The sequence below is a fragment of the Sycon ciliatum genome, chromosome 10, assembly GCF_964019385.1.
Source record: "Sycon ciliatum chromosome 10, ocSycCili1.1, whole genome shotgun sequence".
Classification (NCBI taxonomy): Eukaryota; Metazoa; Porifera; class Calcarea; order Leucosolenida; family Sycettidae; genus Sycon; species Sycon ciliatum.
In genome coordinates this window covers 7,192,900-7,202,899 of record NC_088652.1, presented here as the reverse complement: position 1 = coordinate 7,202,899, position 10,000 = coordinate 7,192,900, and the positions used below count along the sequence as shown (strand labels likewise).

General features: G+C 47.5%; 1 protein-coding gene across 1 annotated transcript in view; it reads right to left on the bottom strand.

The window, feature by feature from the left end:
• The window catches only part of LOC135826415 (IQ domain-containing protein H-like), a 39,034-nt gene that overhangs the window by 22,770 nt on the left and 6,264 nt on the right, over positions 1-10,000 (bottom strand). The window contains exons 5-13 of the mRNA XM_065339029.1: positions 9,959-10,000; positions 8,866-8,931; positions 8,176-8,250; positions 6,935-7,043; positions 6,536-6,570; positions 6,010-6,150; positions 5,280-5,444; positions 1,844-1,933; positions 570-613 (exon numbers count right to left, since the gene is read on the bottom strand). The exon at positions 9,959-10,000 is cut by the window's right edge and continues 84 nt beyond it. Of these exons, the coding sequence (XP_065195101.1) occupies positions 570-613; positions 1,844-1,933; positions 5,280-5,444; positions 6,010-6,150; positions 6,536-6,570; positions 6,935-7,043; positions 8,176-8,250; positions 8,866-8,931; positions 9,959-10,000 (767 nt within the window). The remainder of the gene's footprint in view (positions 1-569; positions 614-1,843; positions 1,934-5,279; positions 5,445-6,009; positions 6,151-6,535; positions 6,571-6,934; positions 7,044-8,175; positions 8,251-8,865; positions 8,932-9,958) is intronic.

Genomic DNA, 10,000 nt, shown 5'->3' with positions numbered 1-10,000 from the left:
AGATGCCAAATAAAAATGGACCCACTATGTAGGGTGGAGGAGGAGGGGGGGGGGGGGGAGACATGGCTAATGGTAAATAGTGGCGGCGAAATAGAGCAGTTCCAGCACAGCTACAGAAACATGGGCGTAAAGCTAAAAGCAGGCAAGAATGTGTTGCAAAGCGCTTGACTTGAAGGCGAAATAGAGCAGTTCCAGCACAGCCACAGAAACATGGACGTAAACACTTGATCCTGTTCATAGCTTCATTCACATCAAAACCAGCATGAAACATCCTCCCAAAAGAGGCAATATAGCCTCATCACAAAAAGCAGCGCGCTGCAACTTTAAACGACAGTAGAGAGCTGTGTGTTGACCATGTTTGCGAGACTCACAGATACTTCTGACAGTACATGCACACGGCAACAGTTTTCAATGCATATTATGCATGTGTGACTAAGTAGCATTTGATCTTGAGTCATCAGTGCACCGCAGCGCTAATGGAGGCACTGCTCATACCAGCACCCACCACTCCCGGATGCACAGACCACACTGGCCCATCAACATGCATGAGAGGGGAAAAATCCACCTACCTTCCCCACCGACTGAGATACATCTCACGAAACTCTAGGAATTCCTGTAGATCAAAGCGCAGAGAACAGAGATCCAGCTCAGAGAGCAAATACTGGAGTACAAAAGTTTGAAGTTAAAAATCTGTGCAGAGCAGCCCCTCATTGGTGAAAGTTCACGATGATCCCTTGTATCTGCAGTGAGGGTGGGGGCTACGGAAATATAAGTTGAGAAAGATAGCTCAAAGCATGGGCTTGAGTGTTAGGGGAACAGCGAACATGATGAATGATGTCATAGGCACTTGAACTTGCTGAATGCCATAGGCAATCGAATGTGGCGAACGATTATAGGTAGTCAGTCCCCGGTACGGGACAAGATAGTGAAGATATTCACTTTGATGGTCCTCAAGTGAAATGCATTTCTCCAAATGCGTACCTAACCAATGTACTAGTGTAGCGGGCCTGGAGGCAAAACAACCTAACAACTCGAAACTAACTAACGTGTTACTTTATTAACAATTCTCTGTCTCTCTAGAACGGCAAAACTGTCTTTAGCAGTAAAACTCTGAACTCATTGTGAAAGATAAGATAAACACAATTTATGGAAAATAATCACAACCAGAAACGTACTATCATGCGACCGTTGTATGGTAGAACGAACGTCGTAATGAACAGTACGTTGAGCGTATACGCAAATGCTGAGCTTGTAGCGAACGTCGTATTTTCACAGTACGCTGAGCGTAAACGCAAATGCTGAGCTTGTAGCGTGACCAACGCGTGACCAACGCTACACATGTAGTCCCAGGCATTCATCTGTTCATGCATTCGCCACCCCTCGGTTCAACCCCATATACATCACACGGGTACAACAATGCACGCACGTACACAAATACACACACACGCACACACCATTGGACCATTGGACGCCCACCGCCGGAGGCGATGATAGCGATGCTACAGCAGAAGCCATAGCAGCTTGTGCTGGGATTGCACCATTCAACAGCTAGCAAGGCTGAAGAATTGACCGCCACTGTTCAGCTTGGTCTACACCACACAGCACACACACACGCACACATGCACACACACACACACACACACACATTCACACACACACACACACATACACGCACACGCACACACACGCACACACACACACACACACACACACACACACACACACACACACACACATACGCACACACACATACGCACACACACACAAACGTGGACACACATGCCACAACCCACAAAGTCGACTGCACGAGTTGCCTTGAGGGCTGGGCAGGCTAATCACGTACCTGTGATGTCTTGACAGTGACGCCATGTTGGATGGTGAACTTGCGCACCCGGCGCAGAGCATCCTGAAGATTTCCAGCCAGCGCTGCTATCTGCGTTTGCGATCACAGAACAACAACGCACAAGGAACAAGGTTAAGGTTAGGTTTGTGCTCATGCATGCAGAGCAACACTAGTGCTACATGAGCACAAACATCATAGATGTACATGCAAAAACACAAACAATATTTTACTGTTTTCTGATGATCGCTTAGTGCGTGAAACTCAGAGTTAAAACACTTTTTCCGTCCTCTTATTGTTTGAACTAGCTCTGCCTCTCGGTATTGAGCACTCTCTTGGACAGCCTGGAACCTCTCTTGGACAGCCTGGAACCTCTCTTGGACAGCCTGGAACCTCTCTTGGAGAGCCTGGAACCTCTCTTGGACAGCCTGGAACCTCTCTTGGACAGCCTGGAACCTCTCTTGGACAGCCTGGAACCTCTCTTGGACAGCCTGGAACCTCTCTTGGACAGCCTGGAACCTCTCTTGGACAGCCTGGAACCTCTCTTGGACAGCCTGGAACCTCTCTTGGACAGCCTGGAACCTCTCTCTTTTACATGTACATGTACAGTACATGGTCTCCAGTGGTACATTTTTTTTTCTTTTTTCTACTTCCTCCGTATACAAAAACTTCGTGACTTTTTTTCAACGGTGTTTTTGAGCTAGAACCTGCTCAACGAACCGGGCCAAAGGCTGTCATCGACAACGCACATTCATGTTGAGGTAGGTTTGGTCGATCTCAAACAGATTCTCCACGGAAGCCATGCGTGTGAGGACGCTGCCGACAGGAACTCACGAGTCAAATAACAGAAAAACTAACACTTACTTGCTCGAAACTGACACCGTGACGAAGTGGAGCTCACGCCTGGAGCACGGGGGTACGGAGTGACGACTCACGCGGCACTCGCTGCCCTGAAACTGGCCAGGCTCGTAGACCCAGGTGCTCGAAGTCCGTACATGGTATCCTAAGTTCGTACGCCCATAATTTCATGTTCTGTTATTGTATTCGACTCAAATATTTTATGGAGGGGACAGTGTGGTATGTTCTCCTCGCGTACCAATTTTCAGGGATCTACGATCAGCAGAAGTCCCATACCACGGGAGTGGGTTTTCGAGTGTCCATACGAAATACAAATTGGGTTACATTTCATGCAAAAATCAACTTTGCCAAGACCGATTTCGAACGGACACAGCGTCAAACAGACCTTCACTCAATCATCAAGAGCCAGCTTAGAGCTGACAATGGCCAGAAGAGAAGAATTTACAGAGAACCACCAATCCTTGCAGAAAGGTTGACACTCCTGGCATCTCCACCACTGTTTTCCCGCGGTTTTCACAGCGCAGCTGCTTCTTCTCTGAGCCGACTAAAAACAGCTTGCATTTCGGCAACAAACTACGCTTTTGCAAGAAATACCGGTGGAGGCACATGCCAAACATATCCCTTCGGTGCTTTCGTCGTAACCGAGGGATTGCAAGTTAGCAATTAGCAGAAATATGTGTGTATTTCGAGTCACCTCTGATCAGTACGGACTTAGAGTACCCTCTGCGACACCAAATTTTGATATGAAAAATGAGCGAACTCCAGAGAAACAGATCGGATCGAAAGATGGCCTGGTTCAATCGAGCCTGGCCTCAAAACAAACTTGGACAAGATACCTTCCACCCACGAGCAGGATTCTGGCAATTGATCATTTCTAGTGTGAGTTTCAGCTCGGCAAACACACACTGTAAACGTGTACGGACTTCGAGCACCTGGGTCTACTTGCGGTGCGCGGCCCCATACGCAGCGTGAGAACATAAATCGGTTCCACTCGCACGGAAAGATGAAACATTTCAGTCGTCGTGCAACCAGCGCAGACTCCGGATCGGGATGTCGACGACCTGGCTTTCTTCGCCTCTCTCCACTCCAGTCAGACGTCTCCGTTGTGGCCTAGGAGGGACCTCGTCGAAGCCGTTGTAGAATGCTGGGAGGATTCTCCTGCCGAGAAAATGCGAAGCGTGTGGATGTGCTTGGGCGACTCGTTTCACGGCATAATGGAGGTCGCGGGTTGGAACGACTGAATATAGTCGACACCGATTCGTACACAGCTCTGGAAATGAAGAGTACGCTAGCCAAAGTCCCGCGGCGGATCATCATTGCAGCTGAAAAGAATCTGAGCGAAATGCGAGCGAAGCAGCGACTTTTGGCGATGCGGAGTCAGCGTCGTCAGGTGACAATGACAGGAGCCACGAAGACTCTGAATAAACTCAATCTCATTCGTCTGAGTTGTTTTTTTCTTTGTATATAGTCTGTAAACAGGTTAGACAATGCCACGAGTGTTATTCCAAGTCAAACGGAACAATTCCAGAGCTATGCGCAGCCTTCAAAAAAAGTCACGAAGTTTTTGTATACGGAGGAAGTACAAAATCCACATATCTCCAGACACTGGGGTGAATGATGGAGTGTGATTTGGAACTTTAAGGGGGTTCCGTGGAACCCCGGAACCCCCCCCCCCCCCCCCCCCTGGATCGACCCCTGACAGTGAGAGGATGGTGGAGGACAGGGGGGGAGGGGGATTAGAAGTGTACACTGCAGTGATACATGTCTAGGACGACCGCTCAAGGGACCTTCAAAAGTGTGGTCTCTGTTACCAGGTGGTCTCCTTATCCAGGGTCATTTGACTGGAAATAGCATCCCTTGGTCCTGGTTTCAGTGGTCTTCACTTTTCAGGGACAGGTGGTCGCCTTATCTGAGCGGTCACCTTGATTGAACAGAATTCCTGAGGTTAAGGGGCCTGGCCCGAATAATCGTATTATAATACAACTTTTTTTTAACCTTTTGAGCCCGGGCCCATTGAAAACCTCTGCCACGCAGTAAAAAAATTTTAATTCACTCTATGTGAGCAAACTTGATTTCAAACGATTCTTTCATGTATCCTGAGCACAGAACTGTTTTTTTTTGGAAATACAACAAAGATTACAAAAGTTATGACCGTTTTCAGAAAGGTAGTTTTACGCGAAATTGGTATTTTGAAATGTATGCACGCGCATGTAACTCCAGTTCAAACTTACGGAGCGACTCGCATTTTTTTTATTGTACTCGTACATCCTAGGAGTCCTCTGTGCAGCGGTACAGCTCGATGCCACGCCACGGAAGAAACGCCGAATCGATGTAGTTCCGTACTGACTCGTGACGTTCTAGAACGTCGCGTCACGCGTGTCACAGTGGCAGTGGTCATGACGTGTGCTCAAAAGGTTAGTCTAACACGTGTAACCCAGGGACCATCTTAAAACACTGTTGTGACGATGTATGAGAATTTGGAAATCAGTACTTGAGTACAGCCTTTCCATAACAATAACCTAATGTCGTAGAGCTGAGTATCAAGCAACGTATCCATGCTCTATGGGCCCGAAAGACTCACTTGGTCGTCCCGTGCGTCGTCCAGTTGATCCACCGGCTGCAGACTGATCTGCTGTGTCGCCATGGGTAGACGTTCTCTGCCTTGACCCGCTGCCGCGGCATGAGACTGACGAACAGGACGTGTGTGCGATGTCGACTCGGATTTTAGTGTCGGTATTGCAACGGTCTAGCATTGGGCAGCAGGAGCAGAGATACGGATGAAACAATACTGCCACACCATGGAGTTAGAGTTGGGGAAATCCCGGTGTTCTAGTGATATTGTAACAGTCATAATTATCTTAGTCTATTAGCCTGTGTGTGTGTGTGTGTGTGTGTGTGCGTACGTGTGTGTGCGTACGTGTGTGTGTATGTGTGTGTATGTGTGTGTGTGTGTATGTGCGTGTGTGTGTGTGTGTGCGCGCACGCGCGCGTGTGTGTGTGTGTGTGTGTGTGTGTGTGTGTGTGTGTGTGTGTGTGTGTGTGTGTGTGTGTGTGTGTGTGTGTGTGTGTGTGTGTGTATTATGTGTGTGGGGGGAGGAGGGCATGTGTGTGTGTGTGTGCGTTCGTGTGTGTGTACATGCGTATATGTACATGCCTATGTGTGTACATGTGTGTACGTGCATTCAAACGAATGCTTATGCATATGTGTTGACACTGTAGCCCAGGATGATGCAACATAATGTGTGTGTATCTGCAGTGGGGGGGGGGGAGGGGATGGAGATGTAATTTAGTATGTATTTACGCCCCCATACCTTATCTTCAACCGGAACCAGCTGCATATCTTCCACCCGTTGCTCCACCAGATGTTCCGCAGTGTCCCCAGCTAGCGGATAATGGCCATCATCCACAGAGTCGAAGATCGGCTCCGTGGGGAATGTCACATTGCGCTTCATCTGAAAGAGGTTGGAAGAAAAAACACATCCATTGGGATCTAGGGATTCACCTTTGAACGCGTAAAGAAAATGAACAGCATTATTGCTACTGAATTAGGCACTCCCTAGTTTGAGGTAAAGTTGCAAACAGGAAAAGTTTGAAGAAGAAAAATGGACTGCCATAACCAAGACTCGAACCAAGGACATTCGCTTGAGGCCAGCGATGCTCTACCCACTAAGCTATGGTGTAGCCGTCATACAAGCAGCGCCCGTTCAACATTCTCTCCTCATTTAGGCAGCAGATAACTCAGACAAACTGTTGACGGAGACTCCCTCGATTTAGGCTAAGGCCTGTGGAGAATCCATAAAATACAAATACAAATACAAACTAGCAGTGTTTGCCTACCTTTACGCCGGTTACAAACGTTCCACCAGCGCTGGCTGAGCATGGACAGACAAACACCAAAAGGAAAATACTACAGAACCGCTTGAGATTGTATGGTTGCACGCAGCCATACTATTTGCTTCCCCAGGATCATGCCCGCCAACCATTGCAAACCTGAGATCGGGGCAATGACATACCTAGGTATGAAAATGTTTACAATTGTAGCTATGAGGTATGTGACAAATGCGCTTTTGGATGCCTATTGCCACCATCGATATCGGAACGGTACCGGCCGAATCGGGATGGTTGGCTTCCAAATTTAATTAAGGTGAGATGCCGAAGACGGGCTGGCACTTCTGTGGTGCTTAACAGTCCATCCAACCAATCAGCTAAGATGGAGGAGAACAAAGCGCTACCAACCTTGCTGTTCGTCCATCACGTTGCCTTTCTGCGTGCGCTCCTCTGCCGCTGCTAGCTGCAGCTGCTTGTGCTGGAACAGTGGTGGGTCCATGTCAATCTGAGTTGCAGGCTGAATACAAAACACAACAACAAACTGCACAGTGTTTATTGCGCAGTTCTTGTGTTCTATAGTGCAAACGCTGTCTGTAAAACTTGAACAATTCGGTGGACATCTTTCTTTTTTTAACTTCGGTGCAGGCAATTTTTACCGAAAATAAAATGCGACTTAAAATTCAACCATGCCATGCCACACAGTGTGAAAAACGCATTTTTGGATCTGGAAAACTGGTTTAGAAATGTTAGCGCTGCCGAACCGTTGATTTTGGGAAATACCGAAAGTAGTAGCGTAATTCCGAAAATTCCCGGTTTTACAGTACAGTCAACTTTGCTAATAACGACTGCGGATATAACGACAATTCGCGAATAACGACAGAATTTCCATGCCCAGAGCAAAGCCACATCCAACTGTTATACATATAATGGGACTTCGGGTATAACGACACTTCGCGAATCAGGACACTTTTCTGATGCCCCGCCGAGTGTCGTTATACGCGAAGTTGTCTGTATATTGTGGTTCAGCATGACCAGTTCAGGTTGTATTGTGTATCGCATGCACTAACGTTCTCATTACATTTGCGAACATTGCAACCATTGTGTTATCTTTCAGCGGTTCCTGTACAAGAGGCTTCTTACAAAATGAACAGTGTCACGTGTTAACCAAGTGATGATCACCCAAAATACTTCACTGATGGAAATCAGACCCAAACCGGTTGGACACTACGAGCGATTTCGGATAGCAAAGCAAAGGTCTGAAAACAAAGGCCTTAGTTGTGGCTCAAATGTGGTTTCAAATGTTCTGGGCTTGCAACACTTTTGACAAATACGTCCCATAATGTTATGTTGTCTGCAGCATGACTTCACGTACTATATCTCCCTGTGTTATGTATATCAAACATTCGTTATACCATCCGGGCATGGTGCGTCGCAAGTGTTTGCTACACAAAACTACCCACGGAGGATCGCCAGTGTTTGCTGTACCAACTATGCACGCTGTATCGCAAGTGTTTTCAATATCCATGTGCATTACGAATCCCAAGGGCTCATCGAATGCTGTATCTCTATGCACACAGAACGCCAGCTAGTGGATACCGCACTGAATGTCTATATCAACACATTCGCTGTATTATACATTCACCACCCACCGGAATAAGTCCTCGCTCGAGCAGACTGAGAACTCCGCGCCTGGCATCTTCCTTGGTGATCGGTGGCGGGGGAATCTAGACAAACACACACAAACACACACACACACACACACACACACACAAACACACACAATCCGAAACACATATGATGTCGAGCACATTAAGATTTATCATGCCCTTATAGTACAGCAAAACCTGGTTTTAGCGACCACCTGCTCTTAACGACCGTTTTCCATGCACCGACAGGTCTACACAGATACTGCGGGACCTGGTTCTAAAGACCACCTGGCTTTAACGACCGCTTTTGCTTGCACCGTGGGGTGGTCGCTTAAACCAGGTTTTACTGTACCAAACCCCTCCAGCTTTCACATTAGAAAAGAAACAGACGAAAATCCGTATAAACAACCGATACTGTGGGGCTAGTTTTAGTGTGCTGCCTTTGGTCATAGATGGTGGCAAGCAGAACCTTCAGATTGCACCACCCCCCCCCCCCACCCTCCATTTCATTAAGTGCACCTAGGCACCCTTTCACGTACCCTACACCAAACACTGAGGCTAGAATGCAGAAGGCGATGAATCCGTTAGCCACGGGAACTCATTGTAAAAGGTGACTTCGAAACCCTGCTAGCTAGCTAGCTACAGGCTTTCACATCAGTGCGACCCTGGCTAGAACGGTGCCACAAGCCGTACCTGTGCGTCCTTGCGATTTTGCTTTGCTATGGACGGCAGTGGTCCTGTATGAAATTTGGTCAGCTTCTAAGAGAGCAGAGGTAACACAGAAAAGAATGTACATTGAGGGAACAGTCCACCATCGTTTCAACCCTACCTAATGATTCTGCACAACACGGTCTTTTCGCGTTGCCTTACGTGGCCGCTGATAGATGGAATTACCTTCCAGCGGAGTGCCGTCGGGCAGACTTCTACGCCGTACTGAACAGCTATCTACGCAGCCTCTCTTGTGGGAATACAATGAATACACCACTCTCGGGAGCCTCATTGGAGGTCTACGTGTATGCTAACACGCACTACAAATCAGATACTGTAAGACCAGATATTTTAACGTCAAAAATAACGTTAACGATCTCCGGATTTTTGGGGGTTAGCGAGGTGAAATTCTAACGAATTCCGTCTCAAAAACCGATAAATGACTGTTCATGTACATATAATTGTTCTGTGCTTAACGACTTCAAATGTTAACGAATTGTTTAAATTTGTTAAATCGTTAGAATTTTAATGTTCGTTAACATTACTGGTCTCACAGTGCTGTGCTATGAAAGGACAACTGCACAACACGTAGGCATTCAAATAGAGCTCCAGATGCACATTGCATAAATCTACAAGTACCGTAAAGTACCGTTGATCCGCCCCCTCTCTAATTCCCGCCCCCTGTCGATTTTCTACCCGTGAAGCGACTTCGGCGTATACGATGTCGAACCGACGCATGCACTGCTGTACACAATACATGCCAATCCAGGATGAAAATCTGCACAATCCAGCACATCGAGTCTGATCCTCCACGTTGTTGTACATCGTACCGCACTTGACAGCCTTGATCTAATTCCCGTCCCCTGCCGAAAACCCAGCTGGAAAGCGACATGGTGTGTGGGTGGGGGGGGGGGGGGGGGCGGCGGATCAACGGTACCTTACGGTACTAGTGCAAACTGTGCAGTGATGAAAAAAATCGACTGCGATGAAACGGTACAAATAAATAAAAATCAAAACAGAAGTAACCAATGTGCAGGCGAGCAACACCGAGAGCACAACTGACAAAGGCAACGCTTACCCGCGGTTTCTCATGCTTGACAGCCGTTGTCTGAGGGAAGAG